The sequence below is a fragment of the Hylaeus anthracinus genome, unplaced genomic scaffold, assembly GCF_026225885.1.
Source record: "Hylaeus anthracinus isolate JK02 unplaced genomic scaffold, UHH_iyHylAnth1.0_haploid 5, whole genome shotgun sequence".
Lineage (NCBI taxonomy): Eukaryota > Metazoa > Arthropoda > Insecta > Hymenoptera > Colletidae > Hylaeus > Hylaeus anthracinus.
The window spans coordinates 3,470,745-3,493,550 of record NW_026535322.1 but is presented as its reverse complement, the minus strand read 5'-3'; the positions used below and the strand labels follow the sequence as shown (position 1 = coordinate 3,493,550).

General features: G+C 39.1%; 4 protein-coding genes and 1 long non-coding RNA gene across 6 annotated transcripts in view; 1 reads left to right on the top strand and 4 right to left on the bottom strand.

Moving 5' to 3' along the window:
- Nucleotides 1–96: 96 nt before the first annotated feature.
- On the bottom strand, nt 97–10,336 carry LOC128895801 (uncharacterized). Its single transcript, XM_054158728.1, has 12 exons — nt 10,032–10,336; nt 9,309–9,435; nt 9,042–9,148; nt 8,384–8,557; nt 7,832–7,947; nt 7,559–7,707; nt 2,588–2,754; nt 2,390–2,516; nt 1,947–2,053; nt 1,691–1,864; nt 1,055–1,209; nt 97–871 (listed from the first exon to the last, which is right to left on the bottom strand). The coding sequence occupies exons 1-12, from the start codon at nt 10,122–10,124 to the stop codon at nt 637–639; spliced, it is 1,731 nt and encodes a 576-aa protein (XP_054014703.1). The 5' UTR covers nt 10,125–10,336; the 3' UTR covers nt 97–636.
- LOC128895334 (uncharacterized) lies at nt 2,761–4,927 on the top strand. The gene is made up of 2 exons (XR_008461742.1): nt 2,761–3,198; nt 3,575–4,927. It is a non-coding gene; the product is annotated as an uncharacterized LOC128895334 (long non-coding RNA).
- A 577-nt stretch (nt 10,337–10,913) lies between the features above and the next one.
- LOC128895329 (15-hydroxyprostaglandin dehydrogenase [NAD(+)]-like) lies at nt 10,914–12,928 on the bottom strand. 2 transcript variants are annotated; one of them, XM_054157839.1, is made up of 7 exons: nt 12,793–12,928; nt 12,530–12,628; nt 12,317–12,443; nt 12,089–12,195; nt 11,648–11,821; nt 11,334–11,482; nt 10,914–11,255 (listed from the first exon to the last, which is right to left on the bottom strand). In XM_054157839.1, the coding sequence occupies exons 2-7, from the start codon at nt 12,623–12,625 to the stop codon at nt 11,120–11,122; spliced, it is 789 nt and encodes a 262-aa protein (XP_054013814.1). In that variant the 5' UTR covers nt 12,626–12,628; nt 12,793–12,928; the 3' UTR covers nt 10,914–11,119. The 2 variants fall into 2 exon arrangements, with proteins under 2 accessions (XP_054013814.1, XP_054013815.1); XM_054157840.1 differs by having other exon boundaries at nt 12,811–12,831.
- Nucleotides 12,929–14,093: 1,165 nt separating this feature from the next.
- LOC128895800 (uncharacterized) lies at nt 14,094–21,192 on the bottom strand. The gene is made up of 20 exons (XM_054158727.1): nt 20,955–21,192; nt 20,688–20,814; nt 20,460–20,566; nt 19,952–20,125; nt 19,345–19,502; nt 18,770–18,899; nt 17,921–18,019; nt 17,727–17,853; nt 17,556–17,662; nt 17,255–17,428; nt 17,040–17,188; nt 16,743–16,880; nt 16,655–16,667; nt 15,998–16,066; nt 15,613–15,711; nt 15,416–15,542; nt 15,161–15,267; nt 14,729–14,902; nt 14,379–14,524; nt 14,094–14,290 (listed from the first exon to the last, which is right to left on the bottom strand). Exons 1-20 carry the CDS (start codon nt 21,045–21,047, stop codon nt 14,155–14,157), a joined length of 2,454 nt encoding a protein of 817 aa, XP_054014702.1. The 5' UTR covers nt 21,048–21,192; the 3' UTR covers nt 14,094–14,154.
- Nucleotides 21,193–21,567: 375 nt separating this feature from the next.
- LOC128895799 (uncharacterized) overlaps nt 21,568–22,806 on the bottom strand; it is a 193,110-nt gene continuing 191,871 nt past the window's right edge. The window contains exons 17-21 of the mRNA XM_054158726.1: nt 22,475–22,601; nt 22,296–22,402; nt 22,029–22,202; nt 21,820–21,971; nt 21,568–21,757 (exon numbers count right to left, since the gene is read on the bottom strand). Coding sequence (XP_054014701.1) covers nt 21,619–21,757; nt 21,820–21,971; nt 22,029–22,202; nt 22,296–22,402; nt 22,475–22,601 — 699 coding nt within the window. The 3' untranslated portion in view covers nt 21,568–21,618. The remainder of the gene's footprint in view (nt 21,758–21,819; nt 21,972–22,028; nt 22,203–22,295; nt 22,403–22,474; nt 22,602–22,806) is intronic.

Below are 22,806 nucleotides of genomic sequence, written 5' to 3'. Positions count from 1 at the left end.
TATTTGTCAATTATCATTGGTTTTTTCGTATGGAGAATTGTTCGGCATAAGCAATTGTAAATTGACAGTACTAAGTTTAAAATAAAAGAAACATGATCATATATAAAAACATATTATTATTCACAACTTAATCTTAGAACATCATGTGTTGTATTCATATTAAATGCAATTGCGTATGATTTATGTACAAAGCGTGATATCTATGCACGCGTTCAAATACTTTACACCAGACATGTCAAACACGCTCCCCAATTTATTACGATAAGTTTGATTTTGCGTATTACAAACATTTGCTCGGAGTAGTAATCTTGCAGCAGCAAAATGTAAATGTGCTTTAAACTGCTTTATACTATATCAATCTTTGAGAAAATCAAGCAGTACAGGTTGAGTCTCTATCCTCAGCCTGTATAGTTCAAGTCGATTAGAGATGGGCAAAATTTTATTTAAAAAAATAGACGAGAATTTTGCCCATCCTTCAAGATGATCCCCTTCAGCCATTCTTTGACAACTTTCCAAAGATTGCCAATTTCCCGCAACCTGTGAGGGACGTTCAATATGCAACGACCTCGACGCTGAGGGTTCTTATAGAACATGGAAGATCACGATTTGTAACCTAGATGTCCCGTCTTCGCTTTGTCAAGCGCAACTCATCAGACCTGTTCGCGTGTTGTCGCAGACCTCTCTTATCGGACGACCTCTGGTCACCGCTTTGGTCTCCACGAACGTGAAGTTGTTCTTGTAAGTGCGGCGCAAAGTGCGAGGATTCGGTACGTAAACTTCATACGGACTCCGACCGTTCTCGACGACCCATATGCTACCCGATTCTCCTAGCCTTAACACCGACATCAGGCCTTGAGCCACCACGTATGGTCTGCGTCAAACAATAACAAAGAAATACAATAAAAAAAAAACGTTCTTTTCTGTTGGCATATATAGACTCGTCGGAGCTTGGAGCCAATTACTTTGGGAAACCCTTTCCTTGTCAAGAAATTGTTATGGAAGGCTCAAGAAGACTCTCAAGATCAATCAAGACTATGAAAGTAGGGGTACTCACGTTTGTATCGAGAATTGTTCGAGATTTTTTACAAAGTCCGCCTTCATAACCCTGGAGAGTAATTTGTTTGGACTGTCCACCGTGAGCGCTGTCTCTGTCAAGCCTGGGCATAGCGCTATCACACGGATACCGGTCTTCTCGTATTGATAAGAATCCTGATACAAATTTATAATAATCTTAAATCGCAGATTAAACTGGTGTCGCACACTAAATAATTTTTATTATTTAACTAGACAACGTTTCAATCTTTTAAGGCTTTGGTATATGTATAAATTATTTAAGTTTAATGTTCTAAGCTATTTCGTATCCGTGAACCGAGGGTTAAATAAATATTGTTGGGTTAGGTTCCTTGATACCGTTACTGTACAATCATTGCACAATGGAGTGGAGGAGGACTTCTCCCCGATTAGAATACATACTTTTTAGATATAGCATGAAGTGGTGGACACGTTCACTGTCCACTTTCTCAGCGCCGTATCCAATAACACGGCGCTGTGACCTATATATGGGTCATGAACTGTGAACGTGACAATTTGTTTAATTCGCGAACGTTTCGACAGAAATTACTAGTAACAAAGTTATACAATAACTGTATTAAATATTGTATTATTAGTAATTGTTTAATCATTGTCTTACCGCGAGAGATTGCGAGAGACCAATGATGGCGTGTTTGGTCGCTGTGTAGACCGGAAGTTGGGCGGTGTGTCTGATGTCTATTTGTTGGCTCACATTCACCAATGTCCCACCGTGTCCAAGATTGTCTTTACTCATGTATTTCACGGCTAGCAACGCTGTGCAAATCATCCCTCCCTAACATATTAATCGCAAATGTAACGCTATCGGATAAAAGAGTGAACGTGAACACGATAAGAAAGAAAATATTATCACTTACAATATTCACAGCGATTTCTCGTTCCCATCTTCGTTCGTCGAGGATACCAGCATTGTTCACAACGATATCGATGTCGGTCATCAGTCTCATAGCTTCTTCGAAAGCTCCTGCAATTAAAAAATTCAATTATTTTTAAACTCGTTTGCAACTATTGTACAGTTTCCAATATGTATTCTATCGTTAATGTTTGTCAACGACTCTCAGATATAACTTGGATTGCAATCTGTCTTTGAGAGAATACTTTTGATCTTGGTTTTTTTTTAGATAATCAAAATATTTATGTTTTGATCAAGGTTTGGGCAACGCATGCATCGCTATCAATTACGCGAGTGGGAGTCTGCTAGCGCTTTAGTAATTGGATGAGCCGGTATAAAAGTCGTTATCAGCGGTTCGTGATTATGTTTCATCGTGCTCCCTCTGTATAATTATAGTCAACGACTTACCAGTCATTTGTTCGTAATTGGACACGTCAGCGTGAATGAAATGCACCTTCTTCTCCCCGCAGGACTTCTCTTGCCTCAGCTCGATCCTCTTCCCAGCCTCCGCGTCGATGTCCAATATAGTTATCTTCTGGAATCCAATGAATGAGGATGTGGTAAGAATAAACGAAATAACAAATTAAATATTTTCAGAACACTTACATTAGCGCCGTGCATTAGAAAATGATTGAGAAACGCGTGTCCCAAACCAGCAGCACCGCCAGTGATCAGGACGTTCTTTCCAGAAACGATTCCTTTTATTGCTTCGATTTCCTTCGTCTTGTCGGATGAGGAGGAACCTCTGCGTTTGTTGTTGCCGTTGGCGTTTTCTGTAAAAGTCGCCTAATGTTCAAAACTTGTCATCAGGGACGTTACTTCTCAGGCTACTGAGAACTAATTCTTTCTTTTTTGTTTTAGGACCTGTGACCTTTTATTTATACACCACGAAATCAACAAGAACGTCGAGTAGAAGAAATACTTAACAAAAGAAGAGACTGAGAATCTAATAGCTCTACAGGTCTAGTCATGTCTTGTCTGTTTTACTTGTCTTCTACTTTTGTATCCCGAAGTCGAGGTATCGTGTAAATTCTTTTACATCTGATGGTAGAAACATGTATTTATATGTTACTTTGTACTCAATAATTATATGTAATGATATTTCTTGTCGATATTAGATAACTAGAAGTTAGTTTCTATGTATCTCATAGAGGGAACTGGCGCGGATACCTCCATTTTCCGCTCAAGTCGGTGTCAAGTACTTTTTGAATGAAAAAGTAAGTAATAAATAAGTTAAGTGTATTAAATAGATCCTATTGTTTCAACGAGTGCAATTATTAATTGTTTAAGAAAAGTTGCCTTTCTTTTATGAGAGTAAAACTATTTCTTCCTTTCCCAGTTAAAAATGATATTTAAAGTCCTAAAGAGGGAAACGTTCTAATACATCCCTACAAGGTTTTCACAAAATCTTTGCTCTCATATATTAACAAGGAATATTCCTCAAACAATTAGAATCTGATTTCTCGTACAATAGCATCGTGGTTCTTTTGAATCTTGACTAGTTCAAGATTTCAAGAATCCTGATGGTATCCAATACGAAACGAGATTCTTTGCACAGTATAGAAGTTCTGACTTGAGGTTTTGTGTTTGCAGTTATCGAACGAATCCGTAAGAATTGACATGCATGTTTCATTCTTCTTTGAATTTCCTCGCACTGTGTCGAGTACGATCGAACGTACCCATGTTTCTCTTCGGAGGAGCTTGCGACGAGTCGGAAGCACGATAGATTGGTCAGATGCGAATAGTCACGAGTGGGTCAACGTGTCTCGGCGTACTGAAGCGTGGCGGGTCTTGGACGATGGTATTTATACTATTTCATGCGCGAGGAGGAGTGTCGCATCCAAGGAAGAAGATAGAGACGAGGCTCGTATCCTTATCGCGAGGGAGCTGATGAGGGAGCCTCATGGATGGCTGACGTGCGAGCCAATATCCCTCCTTTCACAATCAGTGTCTACCACGGATAGACGGATCTCGAACAGTCGATAGCGCCGTTAATTAACCATTCCCGTCGAAACTAATTAATTCTGTCGCGGCTGATACCGTGTCTAACGCCAGATGGACCCGATTTACTACAAAACTGAACACTGCGTAGTCTCGTGGCGGCGTTTGTTCGCGCGACAAACGTGATCAAACAGTTTTTGACAACGACTACCGTTGATCCTTACTGATTCTTTGAGATTATTTGAAGTTATGTTAATCTACACCCTACAAGCAAAGCTAGATATAATAAGTATTTACGAATCGGAACTGTTAGAATGTAACAGAAAATATTCAGAAGGTTTGGTACATCAGGAAATGGATTCTCTTTTCTATGGAAAAACAAGTATTAATGCCTGCTTTCCGGCTATGAGGCAACTGCATTAATGGTTCTTCGAAATCAGAAATAGTCAAGATTCCCCGAAAAGGTTACTTCATGTAACACTACGCGATATCAACGTTCGACGAGTAAACGAGGTCACGTGACGTAAATTCTAGAAGCGCATTAACGGTGCAACGACCGTGCGATAAAAATGCGTCTATGTAGTCAATCGTCTTATCGTCTGAGATCGTGACATCTGTAATTCCCACGCGCTACTGCGTTGCAAGTAACCGGGGGATCACGACTTTTGCTCACTTTCCGAGACTCGTCTTCGATGAATGTCACGCGTCTTACGTTCAACATTTTTCTTGTACGCGGATAGATACTGCCGTTCATAGCAGTAGCGAGGATCTTTCTCCTCTCGTTTAGAAAGAATACTGTGAGTTCATTTTTCGGAAGAATAGATAAATGCATACCCATTTTGTTTTCGTACCTGTTGAGTTATACATAGAATACGCGCAGACGGGAAATATCATATGAAATGTGGTGCACAGATATATAAATATTGCAGGCTTCATGGAACTTCGTCGTTTTTAATTTTTTCTAAACAGTTCAAGCGTGGGAACAATAAAATTTGTAATGTCTTGCTTTGGTTTCTTTTTTTCAGATTTTTTTTTAGAATCCTTGTTGCTCTCAAGATGGATTTCAAACTAGAAGATTAGAACTTTGAAGAGTATATAAAATCTCGAACCGCCCCTGGTTCCTTTAACGATGTTCGCGTTTCTGCGAGAAATATTTTATTCTGGGACGTCGACTCGACAGCCTTTCTCTCGCAGCGCCTTATCGCCTCCATTTATAGCCTTCTTTCTGTTACAAAGCCCCAGACGGAGATGGGGGCGAGTAAATAGTCTTTGAAAAACATAATTTACAGAGAGTCGTGTGGCACGCATGGACGATAAAGAGTCGACGTACGCGCAGCTCGTGCTTCGCGAGCACTTATCGGAAGAAAAGTGCATTTAACGTCGGGCTAGTCGCGAGGATCATACATCATCGAGGAATCGCGCTTCTTAAACGCGATAGAGGTATCCAGTGAAAAGCAGTTTACGGTGAACTTTACTCCTCAGTCCTCAACGATTGCCGACGATCTGGAAACAACGCGTGCGCGGTTTTTTGTTTTTCCTCTGGCACCACATTGTTGTTGCTTAGAGATAACCGCGCCGATTACTTGCGCGCGCAACATTTCAAACGTTGCGAAATCATCCCTAGCGAAATTTCACGATCGATTTGTGATCGCTAAACTACGGATTTTATGCATTCACAGTGTATGGTAATGTGGAGAATATATGCATCACTCGTAGAGAGGGTATTTCATAATTGAACGTAATAGTATTCATACTATTATTTAGAATTTCTAAGCAGTACGCTTTGATAGAGCAATATAATCTGACACATCTTCGTGTAATTTTGTATAATTTTATTTGATTATATTCTATTAAAATTAATTTCAAATATAGAAATGTCTGAATCTATCTTCGGTCTTCAATACAAAACAAAGATGTATATTGCAATATTTACGACATAACGTATTATTTCTAAAAAGAACATGTATGAAAGTTTCTCCAATTTTAACGAGCAACAGAAGCGAGATAATTGCAACTATTGTTCAAAGTACAGCGCACTCGTATCGATGCGTTCGTCAAATCTTATTTTTCACTTTGTAAAAACACTTTATGGGCAGAGATACGTTGTCTATCCGTGTAACATTGTTAGATACGATTCGCTGTAGTTTGAAGCTTTCTTCAGTAATACAATTTTTTTCAGTAGTGTAAAATTAATAATTACTATTTAATTCTGTAGAGTTCTCGTATCAACCTGGAAACATCAATTGCGCGTATTTGATTGGAGAAAATGATCAGTCTTCGAGTAAGACCATAAGAAATCGCTGAGGCTTTTTTTCAGACTATCATTCATAATTATCGCCAACCTCACCGTGAAATGCTGAATAATATGTTGATAGGTTATCGTGTTCACTCGATTCGATGATGAAGTTTTTGTGCATATGTGACACGTCGATTCGCCGACTATGTGATTTTCTACTGTCGCGTGCAAGAATGCAAACGTGCTGGATACCATTCAATCTATCACACGTCCATGATTTTTGTCGGTATCGTTAACAAACACTTGTAATACTTATAATTTACAATTTAGTATGATTGTTATTTAAATACATTTTTCTGATTGTAACTTAAAATGTGTATCATTTTAATTATATTAATCGGTTTCAGTTAACTATAAACGAGTACTTGAACTGTGGATTGCATCGGGCATAACGTATGTCGCCATGGCGGCGCCAGTAGAGCGGAGAGTGCTACCAGTGTAAGAGATGGTAAAAAGAAACGCGCAATTCACAATATTTCAACTTTAACATCGTGTTTTTACCATTTCAATCGCCTGATAAACGATACGAATCAAAGTTCAAACGATTCAAGTTGTTTTTTGCCTAATCGAGTCTCCAGTGGTCTCTGATATGGTGGCCCTAGGGTTCCACGAGAGCATTGAAACTCCACAAGGTCGTTGCTTCGAGGGGTATCCAAAATCTCCGATAGGAGGTCATGATAACACAGTTCGGACGCTTTATGGCTGACTGGAACAATTTTATTCAAAATAATTTCGTTCAGAATAGAATCAGCATATAACAATCTATTCGTGACGTTTCTACAATTAAACAATTTTGTTATAAAAATTTTGCCTGTTTCAGCTTTGATTCTACCTTACCAGTTGATGGTTACAGATACAATGTTGTTTCAGTTTCTAATTGAAAAGCATTCTTCTTATATAATTGACAAATTTTTCAATTTTTCAACCTCACGAAAATATTATATGAGAAGGGCGATATTTTGGGAATAGCAGCCTCGGCGTAGATAAATATTTATATTTTATGTTATATCATGTTTATTCCATGTATATTATTTTATTTTTTATATTAAGTAAAATCACACCACAGAGACGATAACATGTCCTCAATGTTCATAAATTAATCTTATTAAAAGGAATGTATATACATTCTGATACAAGCATGGGTGTATATATACATATAAGTTTAGGTAATATCATAATTGCAGTTCAATAATGATTCACGAGTTACAAATATGATTTTTATTAACCTCGAGAGAATGCATTTCGTATTATAATCCTAGTAACAATAATAACAACAATAATAATACTAAAATTGTATTTACAGATTCCTGTACTTTAAATTTCTTTAATTATATTTTAATTTTCGTCGATTGCCAAAGCGTCGGGTTTTTGGGGCAAACTATCGCACGGCTGAATCTCATAGACGGGCTTCCCGTCCTCGCTGATCCAAACGCTCCCATTTTGTGCGCATCTGATCACGTAAACCAGCCCATGAGCGATGCTTTGTATTCTAAACAAATTAAAATAGTATAAGAATAATAATATCCAGTGTATGACGTCTCACAGTTTAAATAATGGAAATAATTAAAACGTTTCTTAGAAGTCTCTATGAGAAAATCGAAGAAATGACCCACTTCTGGGGCTGATACTTCTTCAAAGGTTCCCCTTCGGGTAGATCGCTCGAAATCGGAGCGAAATCTGGGCACAAAACTATTATCCTCACTCCTGTCCTCTGATAGTGATAGGGTTGCTGAAAGCAGGAAACGAAACGGTAATTAAAACCAAATAATTAGTACCCTTTACTCTATGTTTACTTTATCTGTCTATCTTCCAAGTTGGTTTCGCCTCTTGACTTCATATATATACAGAGAAAGCGTTCGAAGTTTCGTTGTCAAAATACAAGCAGTCAAAATTTTTCGCGCGTGCGAAAGTATGAACCAACGTTTTCGCGCGCGAGTGCAGGCATGCGCAGTGGAGCGATCAGCTGATCAGGGTAATAATGGCGCCTGCAGGCAGTCCCATTCGAAAACTTTGTTTATACCTTGGTAACGAAGCTTCGGATTGGAAAATGGAAAAGGATTTTTCGATAGCTTTCTACAGGACGAACCAATCCCCTAAAGTTAACTCTGTATCGAGAATAATCACAACTCATAACTCTTAATTAAGTACAAAAAATTAGGACTTACAGCGAACGAACGACTGAAGCTAACCACGGCGTGTTTTGTTGTCGTATACACTGGGAGCTGCGATAACGAGCACAGACCAGCCACAGACGAAATGTTGACGATAACGCCACCCTTGCCTCCAGCGTACTTTTGCATCTGTTGTATTCCTAGAAGCGTTCCGCGTATCACGGCGGTCTACGCGAATCGTTCTCGATTAACAAATTGGAATGATAAACCCAGGGTATTAAGATTGAAAATCTTTTTATTTTCGAACAGCCGAAATTCATGTCACGTTATGTCAGATCAAAACTCATGTGGTCCAATATTTCGGAAACTGTTAGGTCGTCTACACACGAAGCTACCCAAAAGAAACGTAATTGGTCGGTGACTGAAATCACAAACTAGTTACTTATTGGTTAGTAACGATTTTGAACATTCTTAGAAAAAGCATCTATCGCTGTCCGCGCGGTGTAATATTACAGCAAAATCATGACAGGGTATTCTGAGAAAAAGAACGACCTATCAGCAGGTGGCGGTTCGCGATCAGTTAGTTTAGTTAGTTAGATTTTCAATCTCTTCAACTCTTGCGTGTTCGCGACGTCTGTAAATTTTTTAATTTCATTTCCAGTGAAGTCTTAAGCGTATTTATATATGCTATCTTCGAAACGTTCTCGCTTACCACATTCACGTCGATTGCCTTCGAGAAGTCGCTTTCATTAATCACGCCAGCATTGTTCACTAGAATCTCCAGACCACCCAGTGTGCTCACAGCTTTCTTGAATGTATCTGCCATAGGGAATATGTCAATTTAGTACAATTGTTAATAACTATCCTTTTACAAGATTTATCGTGCTAAGTTTGCGCGGATTAAGGAAGATTCTGATTAAAATCCTTTCGAGAATCACTTTCAAGCAAAATTATGACAACTGGCGTTATTTATAATTACCGTCGAATTCAGAATTGTTCGCGACATCGCACTGGAAGAAAACCGTTCGATTGCGACCAAATTCCGTGTTCAGAGTGTCCATCGCGTGCTTCCCAGCGGATTCTCGAATATCGATCATTGCGATCATCTGAAACACCAGTATTTGCTATAATAATCATAATTGGCAACTGACAGTCCCAAGCAAGAGATTAAAAAGATTCGTTCGTAGGTAAACTATCAATTTAAAGTCCTTCAGAATTGTCTTCATTTCCTTGTTTATACATGCAGATCATGTTCATGAGAAATGTGTAAACATCGCGTACATTAGCTACAGAGAAATTTGTCCACGCTATCGCAAATGTGTAGACGTTCGACTTTTAGTCCGTAAAATGCCATTGGCTGTAAACGGTGATTGGCTGCGGTGCTTTTGTAGCGATATCGATACATTTTTTCAGAAGCCACTGCATCTAGCAGACGCTCCTCTGCGTTTCCAATGCATCTATATGAATTTTATCTCGGCCAGATAAAACACTCCAGCGTTCTACTACGACTCCTTCTCTTCGATGTTCGTTAACGTGTACATCATTTTGATCCTAGGATGACTTCTGTCGAATTTCATTTCTCGAAGGGAAAATAAAATAAAATTGTAATTATTTAAAACTAAAATTCCCATTGGCGCACATAAGAAAATGGTAGAATCGGTAGTAAAAGTAAAATAAAATAGAGGTTGACGCGACGACTTACGGAGGCGCCATTTCGCAGCAGCTCCCTGCTGATGGACAGACCGAGATCACTCGCAGCTCCAGTGACGATCGCTCTCTTATCCTTGATTTGCATGATTCTGGTGCCACTGTCTTCTCCCTTTCTTCTTATTTTCTCGATGATTCTCGAAACACTTCAACAACCTCTTGTTACTATGTAATAACTACTTGTAACTATGATTCTTAAGTCTATTTCGCAACTGAATTTAAGAAGCCTAGGAAAGCCAGCAACGCCTCGGTTGTCACTGGTAGTCGTTCGGTTCTTGATGCTCTTTACCGAGTTGTTGTGGAAGAAACCTCTCGGTCTCGTATCACGATCTTCGACCTCCAGCGCCATGACGTTTTGAATTCACGGCGATTCGAGTCTCTTTCTATTGGTTCATTGACGTTGCAACACATTTCGCCCCTTTATCTGCAGCCTCCAGAATACCGAGCAAAATGGAGTCCGTAATTACGATTACTGATCGTCCTGTTACCGTCACACGACTAGGGATGAAGGATTACGAATTGGGTGAGACCTGAGCGATTGAAAAGTATCACGAAGGTGTCGCAGAGCATCGCTAATCGTCGCGAGTACTGTAGAGTGATTGTAAAGTACCAGAAAGTGATCACAGTGAAAGAACGTCTGTGTTCGAAACGGGATCACATGAAATGGTAGTGTTAGAAATTCCCTGATAAATAAAAAGGTAATAAAGCAAGCAATTTTACCCTTCGAGAGACGAATTTGTCCCATCATAATATTGTATATTTTTTGATGTTAGAGGGTATCGTGATTGCAAATATTGGTAATTTTTATATAAAAGCAAACGTATACATACGTATGAATATCTGTCGAGGGATTAAGCAAGGAAATTGTCATCAACAATTGACCATATTCTACATTTATTTAGTCAGGAATATTGTCGTTACATAACTCTGTAGATTAAAAATATAAATTAAATTGTAATCAAAATCAGTCCAAACACGAAAATCAGTCCCTAAATTTTGCGTCGTTTTTAGGAGAATATCTTTGTTCCTTCCATCATCACACAGTTGAATTATCTAGACCCTAAGGAAAACGAGAACTTCTCATCAAACGTTGAGCTCCACTTTCTTGACAGGTGCGAACTCGACAGCGTAGGGTGGATTTCCACCTTCGCTGACCCAAATATCTCCGTTCTTGCCTTTCTGGATGAGTTTCACCAAAGCCTCGCCCACGTTATCAGGCCTGATAAAGAGAAAGGGTGGTTAGAAGGAATTATTTATCAGTTTTTACACACTTAGTTGTTTATTCAAATGTGCTCACGTTTGTACTGGATACTCGGTGACATATTTCAGGAGTTCGGGGGCCTCAACGAAGTCGAGCATTTTATCCTGATAAGTAGAAAGCAACGGTGTGCTCGTGAAGCCGGGGCATATCACCAGAACGTCCACGCCAGTCTTATGGTAATTCTCCTGAATAAACAAATCAGAATGAAATTTCTGTTTGAAAGTGTTGAAACAATATTAATGATGTAATATATCTCTATAAAAAAAAAGTATGATACCCTGAGACTCGTACGTTTCAACATACGTTCTTTATAACTAGGAATCTAGGAGACGAAGGTGATTTACTGATACCTGTAAACAGCGACTGAGTGTAACCACGGCGTGTTTACTGGCACAGTACACCGGACATCCTGGGAAGAGCGAGAGCCCAATAATCGAGGCAACGTTTACTACGACACCGCCTTTGCCTCCTTTGTGTTTACCCATGTGATCTATCGCGAGCAACGAACCTTGAACCACGCCAGTCTGAAATTCAACCGTGTTGCACAATTTTTAGCTAAAACGATAACTCACGATGTAGTTTTAAAAATATATTTTTAAAAAGCGTATTTTTCAATTAATATTTTTCATGCAGTTCAAGCTAAATAAATTAATATTACATCTTTCGACATTTATAAGAAACATTTTAAACATACGTTTGAAACATCTATCACAGGCCTGAGCCATAGACCAATGACACCATTAGTCTACGTGCTCCCTGTGCGCGGAATTCTAATTATAATTCATACTTACGATATTTACGTCGACAGTCGCTTTCCAAGCTTGATCCCTGAAAATACCGGCGTTGTTGATGACAATGTCGACGCCATTGAACGTATTCACAACCTTCTTAAAAGTCTCTATAAGCAGAACGTAAAGAGTGATACAGGCCTGGTGTGTAAATTGAATAATGTTTTTATATGACTTTGTAAGTATTAAGAATTGATTCGTTTTCCTTCTTTTTTTAGGACAACTAGGTACCTGCGAATTGTTCAGCGTTGGCCACGTCACACGGGAAGAATACTGCTTTGCCTTTTCCGAATTCGTTTTCCAAATTCGAAGCGGATTGCGCACCTGACGAGCTACTCAAGTCGAGAATAGCGATAGCCTGAAAATTGTATCACATTAGAACGTACTATGGAGATTTATGTGTTACGCGATAAATGCCTATGGATAATTTATTTAAGAACCTACCTTCGCTCCATTTTTCAGCAACTTTTGCGCGAATGTAAATCCAATCCCAACGGCGGCTCCAGTGATCAAAACTGTCTTGTTCTTAACGTTATCCATGGTCTGCGAATCAAAGTTGATCACAAAAATGAAACACGCGTTTCGTAAAATGAAAAGAAATTATATTTTCTTACAAATCACGCGATAGAAAAGTATACAAGCGTTCGTTTGGACAGGTCGAATTCGTTATATGAACACGAAATTAAATCCGGCTCGATTCAACTCACCACTTTACGATCACTAACCCTTGCCTCGTAAAATGAGCGATTGAACGATGAGTGCGGTAGATCTCGTCGACGTAGAATGAGCCGCGGCCTCTGTTGCGTCGAAAATTAAATAGATCGCTTATCTACAAAGTAAATTAGTGTTCACCGATATGTCGTGTGAAGAAACGTTGCCCTACTCCGTATACCAACATGATTATGTACGTATATTTAGATTCCATGAAAATTTCACATTGACGACGAAATTCTCGATAAAAGTAGTTGCACAACCAAATTACACGATTGTACAAATTATGTACACATATTTGAGGCTTACCATACATATTATTCCATTCAATAAACATTCGCGGCCGGTGACATCATTTCAAGTTGTTTGGAAATCTAGAGTTGATGACGAAATTTCACGTCAGTTTATGCGCGTTTTGTAAATCCATTGCACACTTCATATATCGCTGCTCAAACCTTAATTATCCTCAACGACTTTCTAATCGGATTGTTATCATCCGAAGACAAGTGGTTTTCTTCATATCTCTTGAAATACTTCAAATGTTAAGCTTATGACTTATAAATGCTTGTGCTTTTGTTATCAATACACTTTCTAGTTATATAGTGTCATTGTAATTAGTAGCATTCTCTTACAGGTGACGAATTGGGGATAAGTTTCTATATAGTCAAATCTTGGAAATATTTTTATTGAGTACCATTTCGAAATTCAGTCAAATTTCTTGAGGAGTTGTTATTTATCATGTATCATATACCTCTTAAATATACAGTATAAATAATTTAACCAGCATGCTCGAATCAGATCCTTTAGGAGATATTCAATTCTCTTCTGTTTAATTTACCGAAAGCAATACGAGTTTTCCGACTCAATTTACCATATCAAAACATCAATAACAACAAGAACGCAATTTTAATAACACGCCTTTGATGTTTCGATTTGCATATTAACATAAGGTCTACCTAAGTCCAAGGATAACGACGCGACGCAAAGATAACGACAATGCTGTGCTAGTCTTAAAGTGCAAATGCATATATGAAGCAACCACTGGAAAGTCAGTAACCACTAGTAAATACGAAAGGAGCAACATCCCAAATAATTTGTCTCTTTTTCTCCAATTTGTGTTTTCATATCAGGTTTATTCGTCTTCTTTTGACATAATAGATTACAAAATATACGCTTTACTGTCAAGTATTAAGTACAGTATTAACTTTCCACGGAAAGTTTCAAAATATTCTGCGCAACCAAGTAAACATTGAGTATTGAAGGAAGGTAGGGGTATAGTGTATAAATAGTACCAATCCCATTTAAACCTTCATCATTCATGTACAATCGAGATATCTGAAGTAATCGAGAAGTTTCTTTCACAGATTAACTTCCACCCTCTTGGGAGGCTGGAACTCCAGGGCGTAAGGTGGCTGTCCTTCCTCGCTGACCCAAAAGGCTCCATTTTCACCTTTCTGAATGAGATTGACCATGGCCTCGCCCACGTGTTCAGTCCTGAAAAACAAAAAGTGAAGGGACAGTGAACCATGCATCGTTTTTTTTTTTTCTGAAAAATTCGCGATTGAAAGAAATATTCACTCACGGCTGGGTCAGTAACAGTTTCAACAGTTTGTCGATCCTGTCGTCGACGATATCTAATACCTTCTTTTCTAATTCTTTGATTAAAGGTGTTACCGTCGCTCCAGGACACATCGTGAGAACACGAATACCTGTTGTGTCGTAGAAGTCCTGAGGAATTTCAAACAGAAGAGTTTTTCAACTGTGTTGAAAATAGTGCAGTTAACATCTGGGGTAAGATTAGTTAAAATGGCAGTTAAGATGAGTCAACATCTGTTTATACAAGATGTTAATTAATCATGAACTTGACTAGAGTGTCGGTCATAGAAGCTTCTAAGGACGAACATCGACGAATACGAGTTTATCGAGATTTACCTCCAAGCATCGACTGAGTGCGACTATGGCATGCTTTGTTGCGCAATACACGGGGAGTTCAGGTACGATACGGAAGCCCACAATCGAGGCTATATTTACTAGGACACCGCCTTTGCCGCCATTTCGTTTATTCATATGATTCAAGGTGAGAATCGATCCCTGGATCACGCTTGTCTGAAATTTAAATTATTTCTTGTTGCACAATTGAAGCGACAACAGGTAAGTACTACATTTTGCAGTAGTTCTATTTTTCTTTCTTGTGATAGGTTTTCTTTTATTTACAATTTCCAAAGTATTTGTATTGCTAACGAAAATAAGTATGAATTTCTTTTTTTATCCTGCGCGTGACATTTTTGAGACGAAGCGAAACGATTGAAAAATGAATAATCGTTTGTCAAATCGTGTCCAGTGTCAGCGCTCTCGAGTACTTACAAGATTTAGTCGGACAGTCTGCTCCCATTTAGTGTCATCTATCATGCCAGCATTGTTAATAACAATATCTATGTTTTTGACGATGTCCACGACCTTCTTGAAGCTTTCTATATAAAAGGGTAATCGTTTTAGGACTGGAATCGTTAAGAAACTGCTACCGAAAATAAAATTGCCAGACTACCCCCTAGAATAATCGGTTACTCGATTGTGCAAATAGTTACTGGTTCAGTTCATAAATAATAACGTGATAGGTACGTTCGAATTGTTGGGCGTTGGTTACGTCGCAAGGCAAGAAGATGGCTTTCCCTTTTCCGTGCTTCTTTTCCAAGGTGGCCGCCGACGTTTGACCAGGCGAGGTGCTCAGGTCCAGAATGGCAACGATCTAAAAATTGCGTCGAGATTAATATCTGAAAAATTACAAGAAATTCATCTAATGTGTCTTGAAAATTCACCTTCGCTCCATTTTGCAGCAATTTATCCGCGTACACGAAACCGAGCCCGCTGGCACCCCCGGTGATCAAAGCGGTCTTGTTCTTAATGTTGTCCATGGTCTGTGCATCATTTTCCATAAAAAATTTAAGAATGTCATTTTGAAATATGGATGTGAAGTATTACTATATCAACAAATGTTACAATGTCACTGAAAATTAATACTCATATTTCAGTAGATATACGAGGGATGATTTTGCAAGGGTTTTTTTTTTTTTAAAAAAGAAGTATTTCTGTGGAATTCAATGGAAACCCTATGTCGTCCAAAGTATATCATATATTTTCAGTGCATCGGAAAAAAAGTACAGGTTAAAAAATCAACGATCGTAGAACACTTGATTAACTCACAATGTTAGCAACAGCTGTATCGTCAGTTCTTGTTGAGACAGTGAGCACCAATGGATAGGTGAACCATAACTGAATCGAAATATCTGGTGCCGAAGAAATTACATAAACTCCTTATCTCCTCATTTTAGATAAAATGTGTCTCGTTCTCTTTCTTTCACGTAGCAATAAATTAAGTAAGAGTTTTCGACTATAGACTCTTGATATAAATATTTTTGTAATTTCCAAGATAAGGCGTAAATAAATCTTATCGTTGTGTTTGTCGTTACGTATATCGTCATTGTACAATGTTTACTCGGTATGGATACGAATGTCTCCGTTTGTTGGGCACGTTAACGTCGCTTGCCTATTGCAAATTGCAATAGAGACAGACGAGGTAATAAATAAACAGTGGACGTTTATGCAATTTGTATTTTCATAGATACAGAAAAAGAATTTGTATACAAATGTATATTTCATGCCTTATCTTCTAAACGCTATTAGACGTACACCGTTCTTGATATTGTGTATATTTTTCCATTTGTATTTTGTAAATTATCCCGCATTTCCATTTTCCACGAATGCATAAACATTCCTTAGTGCGGCAATAAATTATATTTCAGACATCCAAATGAGGAATCGGTGCTCGAAGAATGTTTATTAACACCAGTTGAATTTTACAAACACAGTTTCACTAAATAAGTACTTTATTATTATACATGCGTATCATACAAACGAGATATTATTGACCTAAATGAGTTATCTTTACATATCTAGCCCGAGTTCCACTTTCTCGACAGGAGGGAACTCGATGGCGTAGGGTGGTTCTTCAAATTCGCTAACCCAAACAGACCCGTTCTTGCCTTTCTGAATTATACTGACCATAGCACGGCCCACGTTATCGACCCTGATGAAATAAAAATAACAGGTGGACGTGGATGAAGCATTTTCCCCCACGGAAAAGTAAAACCAAGTTGATCACGAGACAAAAAAGATGGAGTAGGATTCGTCTACTTCCTATTTCGGCGCAACGGTACCTCTGACGGATAAAAACTCATTTACTCACGTTTGGGACTTGTGGTCCCTAAGCTGATCCAAATATTTGGGAAAGTCGATCAAATCGAGCGAAGTCGTCAGCATACTGTCTAGGATATTTGTGTCCGTGAGTCCAGGACATACCACCATTAAGCGAACGTCAGTTTTGTCGTAGTTCTCCTGCGAGGGCAAGCGAATAGACGAAATTCAAGGTGGCAAGGAGGTAGAATTTGAGGAGATATTTACCAGCAGGCTCCGACTGAATGCCATGACGCCATATTTGGTGCAACAGTACACTGGACTTACACCCACGGGCGTGTAACCCGCGACTGATGAAATATTCACAACAGTTCCGCCTTTGCCACCTTTGTGTTTACTCATGTGATCCATGGCGAGCAAGGTCCCGTGGATCACGCCACCCTGAAAATTCAATTGAAATTGTTTCGTATTGAATGTATAAAGCAGTAATGGCGGTATGTAACCAGAGAGTGGCGAATTATTTTTCAACATATCGTGTCACTTTACTACTCCGCCATGTTCTACTCACAATATTCACACGAACAGTTCTCTCCCAATTCAATTCGTTATACATGCCAGCGTTGTTGATGACAACGTCGATGCCGTTGAAGATGCTCACAACCTTCTTGAACGCTTCTGCAAGCAGACAGCGAAATCTTTATTCTCGCAGCTCGTAAACGTTGAAGAGCGCATCCAGTACCTTCGAAATCTTTGGTGACTGAAACATCACAAGGGAAGAACGTCGCTTTGCCTTTACCGTACTCCTTTTCCAGGGTGGTTGCCGACGTCTGACCAGGCGACGTTGGCAAGTCGAGAATCGCGATAGTCTGAGGATTTCATCAAACGTAAAATTGCACGGAAACATCAGTACACCAACACTATCTTATTTGTCACCTTCGCCCCATTTTCCAGGAGTTTCTGGGCAAAGCAGTATCCAAGTCCCGAAGCAGCTCCCGTGATCAAGATAATCTTGTTCTTAATGTTGTCCATGGTCTGTAACCCTGTCAGAATGTCGAATCAACGACAGTACCACCACATTCGATTCGAGGAAGGAAGAGACACTGGACCGTTAAATAGGCGAAGTACGAAGAATAGTGAATATATAAGCAGAAAAAGACATATTTGTAATGCAGTTTATATATTCAATGATGCAGAAAAGTTTGTACGACTCGGTATACGAGCAGTGAATATTCAAATTCGACGGATAAACTGTTGAACGAAATCTCTGATTTGTTGAAGGACGAAATCCTAATGACTATGCTCGAAGACACTTTTTGATTGTTATTATTCAGGTGTGCTATATACCTTTGCAAGCAATCAAACGATAGATTTACGTACATAGACAATATGAGTGCATGATTTTAGCTAATATTTTGTTTCTAATACTTATAGATTGTTGTGTACATTGATCTCACGCGCGTGAGCAAGGAGGCCAAAGTCTAAGAGAAAAGAAACTCGATGCACGGATGTCAATGGTCACCTATGTCAAAGGTTTAGTAAAGCCTTGAAGTGAAATGCGTCGAAACCATCGGTTTGAATAATATTACACGATATGTGTTACTTTTACTTTTGTTTATTTCGTTACATAGTCCTCAAGTATACTATTCAGTAGTTTCATTTAACAATAGAAATATTTTCTAAGATCACTTCGTTCTATTCAATAGATTTACATGTATAATTGTAAAAATACGATTATTTCCATCTCCTTCTTTGTTTTTCGACGGTTTTTCACGATCTTCATGCAGTGGTCTTCAAGGTGGTGTAATTTGGCAATTCAATGGCGTACGGGGGTTCGTTGTTTTCGACGACAAAAATTGCCCCGTTCTCTCCTTTCTCGATCAGTTCGATGATGGCGTTCGCCACGTGTTCCGGTCTGTTGACAGGTACAAATAAAACAATATAAATGTTAACATTGATAAACGACTCTATTCTGCAACGATAGTGAGGACAAAATAGTTATAGTAAAAAACACTGAAAACATTTACTGTAGTATTTTATTATTTATATAAATGTTCATGTTCACCATCGTTGTAGAATGAAGCCACCGAAGAGAGGACAAATTTTTTCTTGAAAAAATAAACTGAAGTCCCAGATATGTTTGATGTAATAATTATTATAATCGCGGCAAGAAGTTGAATGTAACGTCGAAGATAATCTTTCTCGAGGTGGTGTGACTGCTTGTCACGTATCGTGTTCACTCGAAGAGCAAAACAAACCGCAATTATATATCATCATCTTAAATGGTTGATCGACTTTCGACTTTGATTAGCTGAACGTATTAACCAAGAGGAATAACGGGAACGACTTTTCTTGCTTACGGTTGTTTTTTCAAGTTGGTCATCGCGAATGCCGCCATTTCTTCGTCGAGGAGATCCATTGCGTACTCTTTACTAGACATGAACTTGGATGCCATAGTCGTGGTGGTCAGGCCAGGGCATATCGTCAACATTCGAATGCCGGTTTTCTCATAGAAATGCTGTCGAGTTCGTACGGAACTGTTAATAGTCGCATCAATGAAGTAAATTTGAAAATGTCGACGACTCGGTGTCTAAATTGGTATAATAATTTTGGGCTATCGACGTTTGGATGACTGACCTGCCGTCGCGTCGTACCAATTATGGCAAGCTATGAACCGGACGTAATCTCGAAATTATGTGGAGTCAAGATAATTTTTTTCGGAGTCGACGCTAAGAAAGTCTCTATTGACGAAATTTATGTTTAGCACACATCAGTCATACGATAATACCTAAAAAGAGAAGCGCTTATCGCATCCGTTAGCCTTCAAGTTGAAAAACAAAAGTCTCTTTAACCATATCAGACACATTCGAGACGCCATTTCGTTTCTTTTTATACTAGCTTTTCGCGAAGAAATTTATCGCTTTTTTGTTTTAATATACACAATTACGAATCGTAAGTTCTGTTTACCTTTAGAGATCGAGTGAGCCCAACAATCGCGTGCATTGTTCCTCCGTAGATCGGTGCTAGCAGAATTCCATCGATGCCACACACCGATGACATGTTCACTATGGCACCGCCGTTGCCTCCTTTATATTTTCCCATGCTGTGCAATCCCAAAATCGTACCTTGAACCACGCCTTTCTAACACGAAACAGATCGTTTTTGGTATAAAATATTGGTCGTTCAAAAGTGGTAGTATGATTTTATTATCTTGTCTTGTTAGAAGCCCATTTAGAATTATAAAACAGCTCCAAACAACTAAGCAATTTTATTTAATTACTATTCTTTTTTATTCACATTAAATATTAATGACTATTACCACTCATTGATTCCATACGTTTTACGTTACATTACCATCCGCATTATTTTACAATTGTAAGTATTCATTACATAATTTAATTATTATCCAAAGATCATAATTAGCATACTTTTGTTTTTTATAACGCGTTGAGTAACATAATGTCGAGTCGCTTACATAATTAATGTCGACCATAACATCCCAATCTGCGTCATCCATGATGCCAGCGTTGTTTACGACGACATCCAGGGTTTCGTATGTGTCGATAACTTTCTTGAACGCCTCTATAAATATCGATCGAATAAATCTAGACCTTTCCTAATACTATCATTGAATAGAAAGAGTAAAAACCACAAAAATTATCTGTCGAGAACGAAATTCTGTGACTAGTAAAACGGCAACCACCTTCCAACTGCTCGTTCTTGGAGACATCGCAGACGATGAAAGTAGCTCGATCCTTCCCAAACTCCTCGATCAGATTGGCGGCCGCGCTTTCGCCCCCGGAATCTGCCAAGTCCAGCAATGCTACTGCCTGAAAGTCGAACAGAAATCATAAATTCCAACTATTTTCTGTGTTTATTCATTTGTGGTGCATCGCGTGAATCCGTGGTTAGGCGTATCTCTATAAAATCTCTGAGGTCGACAAGCAATTCGTAACATCAATAAAAGTACCTTTGCCTTCTTTCGAAGAAGCTCCCGAGCGGTGCTGAAGCCAATTCCGTTCGCCCCTCCGGTGACGAGGGCCACTTTGCCCTCGATGTTCATGATCGATCGAGGTGATCGAGCCTCGATCCGTTAGGTCTTCCGTTTTCTTCAGGATCGGCGCGAATTCAACCACGGTTTCGTGGCGTTCCCGCGGACGGTCGGGTCACAAATATATTCCGCGAAGCAGTCGACGATGGACCGTTGTTCGCATGAAACTCGAGAAATCGAGTATCGATCGTACGAGATTAAATGTCCCGCGTCTAACCCGGTGGGCAACTCGATCGCGGATCCGTGGGTAAACAGGATCGAATTTACGCCGATCGCGGAAAAAAATTCGCCACAGCCGGAGGCTGGCGACCGTGTGCAGAGGAGGCCGTTTATTTCTGTACGTTTATTGAATTACCGATTTGCGTTGCAGACACTGGTCCGAGAATCATTCGAATGGGAATCTGATGTGCGAATATCGTTATTTCAGAAGTGTTGTCCTTGCTATTATAAAAAATACAATCGTTTCGTTCGTCTGACGACGACGCTAGATAGATTTGACCGCTTAAGTGTATGTAATAATCATTCATGGTAGTATATGGAGGTCACATTTTATTTTAAACGTATTATAATGTATGATAGTATTTTACAATTTAAGTTTCTCCAGTTCATAGGCCGATGGTATGTTGACGAGATAGGGTGGCGCCCCGTTTTGGACGACACAGACCGCGCCATTTTCTCCTTTTTCAATTAATTCGACTATCCCCTTGGCCACGTGCTCGGCTCTGTTCAGAATAATTAATAATTGATATTTGTCACTCGATATCACGTTTGTCGAATCACTCACGATTGCCAGGTAGTCGTTTTCAGCTGCTCGTTGATTCCTTCTTTGTCGACGAAAGACAGGAGGCCCGCTCTATGGGTGTTTCTAGTCATTGCAGTGTTGGTCATGCTTGGACACATCAGCAGCATGCGAATACCAGTTTTATTGTAGCTGGACTGGAAGTCGAAATTTGCATGAAGATATCGAATGGAATTTATAATCGTCTGTTTTACCTTAAGACTGGTAGTGAATCCAACGATAGCATACTTGGTTGCACAATACATGGGTATGAAACGCGTAGGTGAGAGACCAGCTACAGACGAAATGTTCACGATTGTACCACCCTTGCCGCCGTTATGTTTGCTCATCGACTCGATGCCAGCGAGAGTCGTGCGAACGACCCCAATCTAAAGCGAAAATTAATTTATCATTTCATTCGATTATACGAGCTTGAATTATCCACCAATTAATCACAGAGGAACTGAATGACTTTAACTTACAACATTAACGTTGATCATGGTTTCCCATTTCAACTCATCCGCAATTCCTGCATTGTTAATCAGAATGTCAATATGTCCAAGTTTTTCAACCACCTCTTTAAAGGCAGCTGTTGAAACGAATTTGTAAATTAATTTCCGCACTGAATTTTGCAAATAATAATCAATGTTTCGCTACTTACAATTGACTAGAGCTTGGCTCGTGACGTCACAGACGAAGAAAATAGCGCGATTATTGCCAAATTGTTTCTCCAACTCCTTAACCGCGTCTTCTGCGTTCGAATTTGGCAAATCCAAGATGGCCACACACTGAAAAAACAACAGTAGTACTGTAGTTCAATTGTAACTTCTAATATATATGTAATCTCCATATGAAAGATGAAAAGACTAGTTTACTTTATCAGTGTTGATAGATGCGTGTTGCGTTAGGAAATTGCTAATTTCTCACATTATTCATTTTATCACTCGTTTGTAATATTGTACAATTTTAGGAACGACACATTGTTAGCCATTC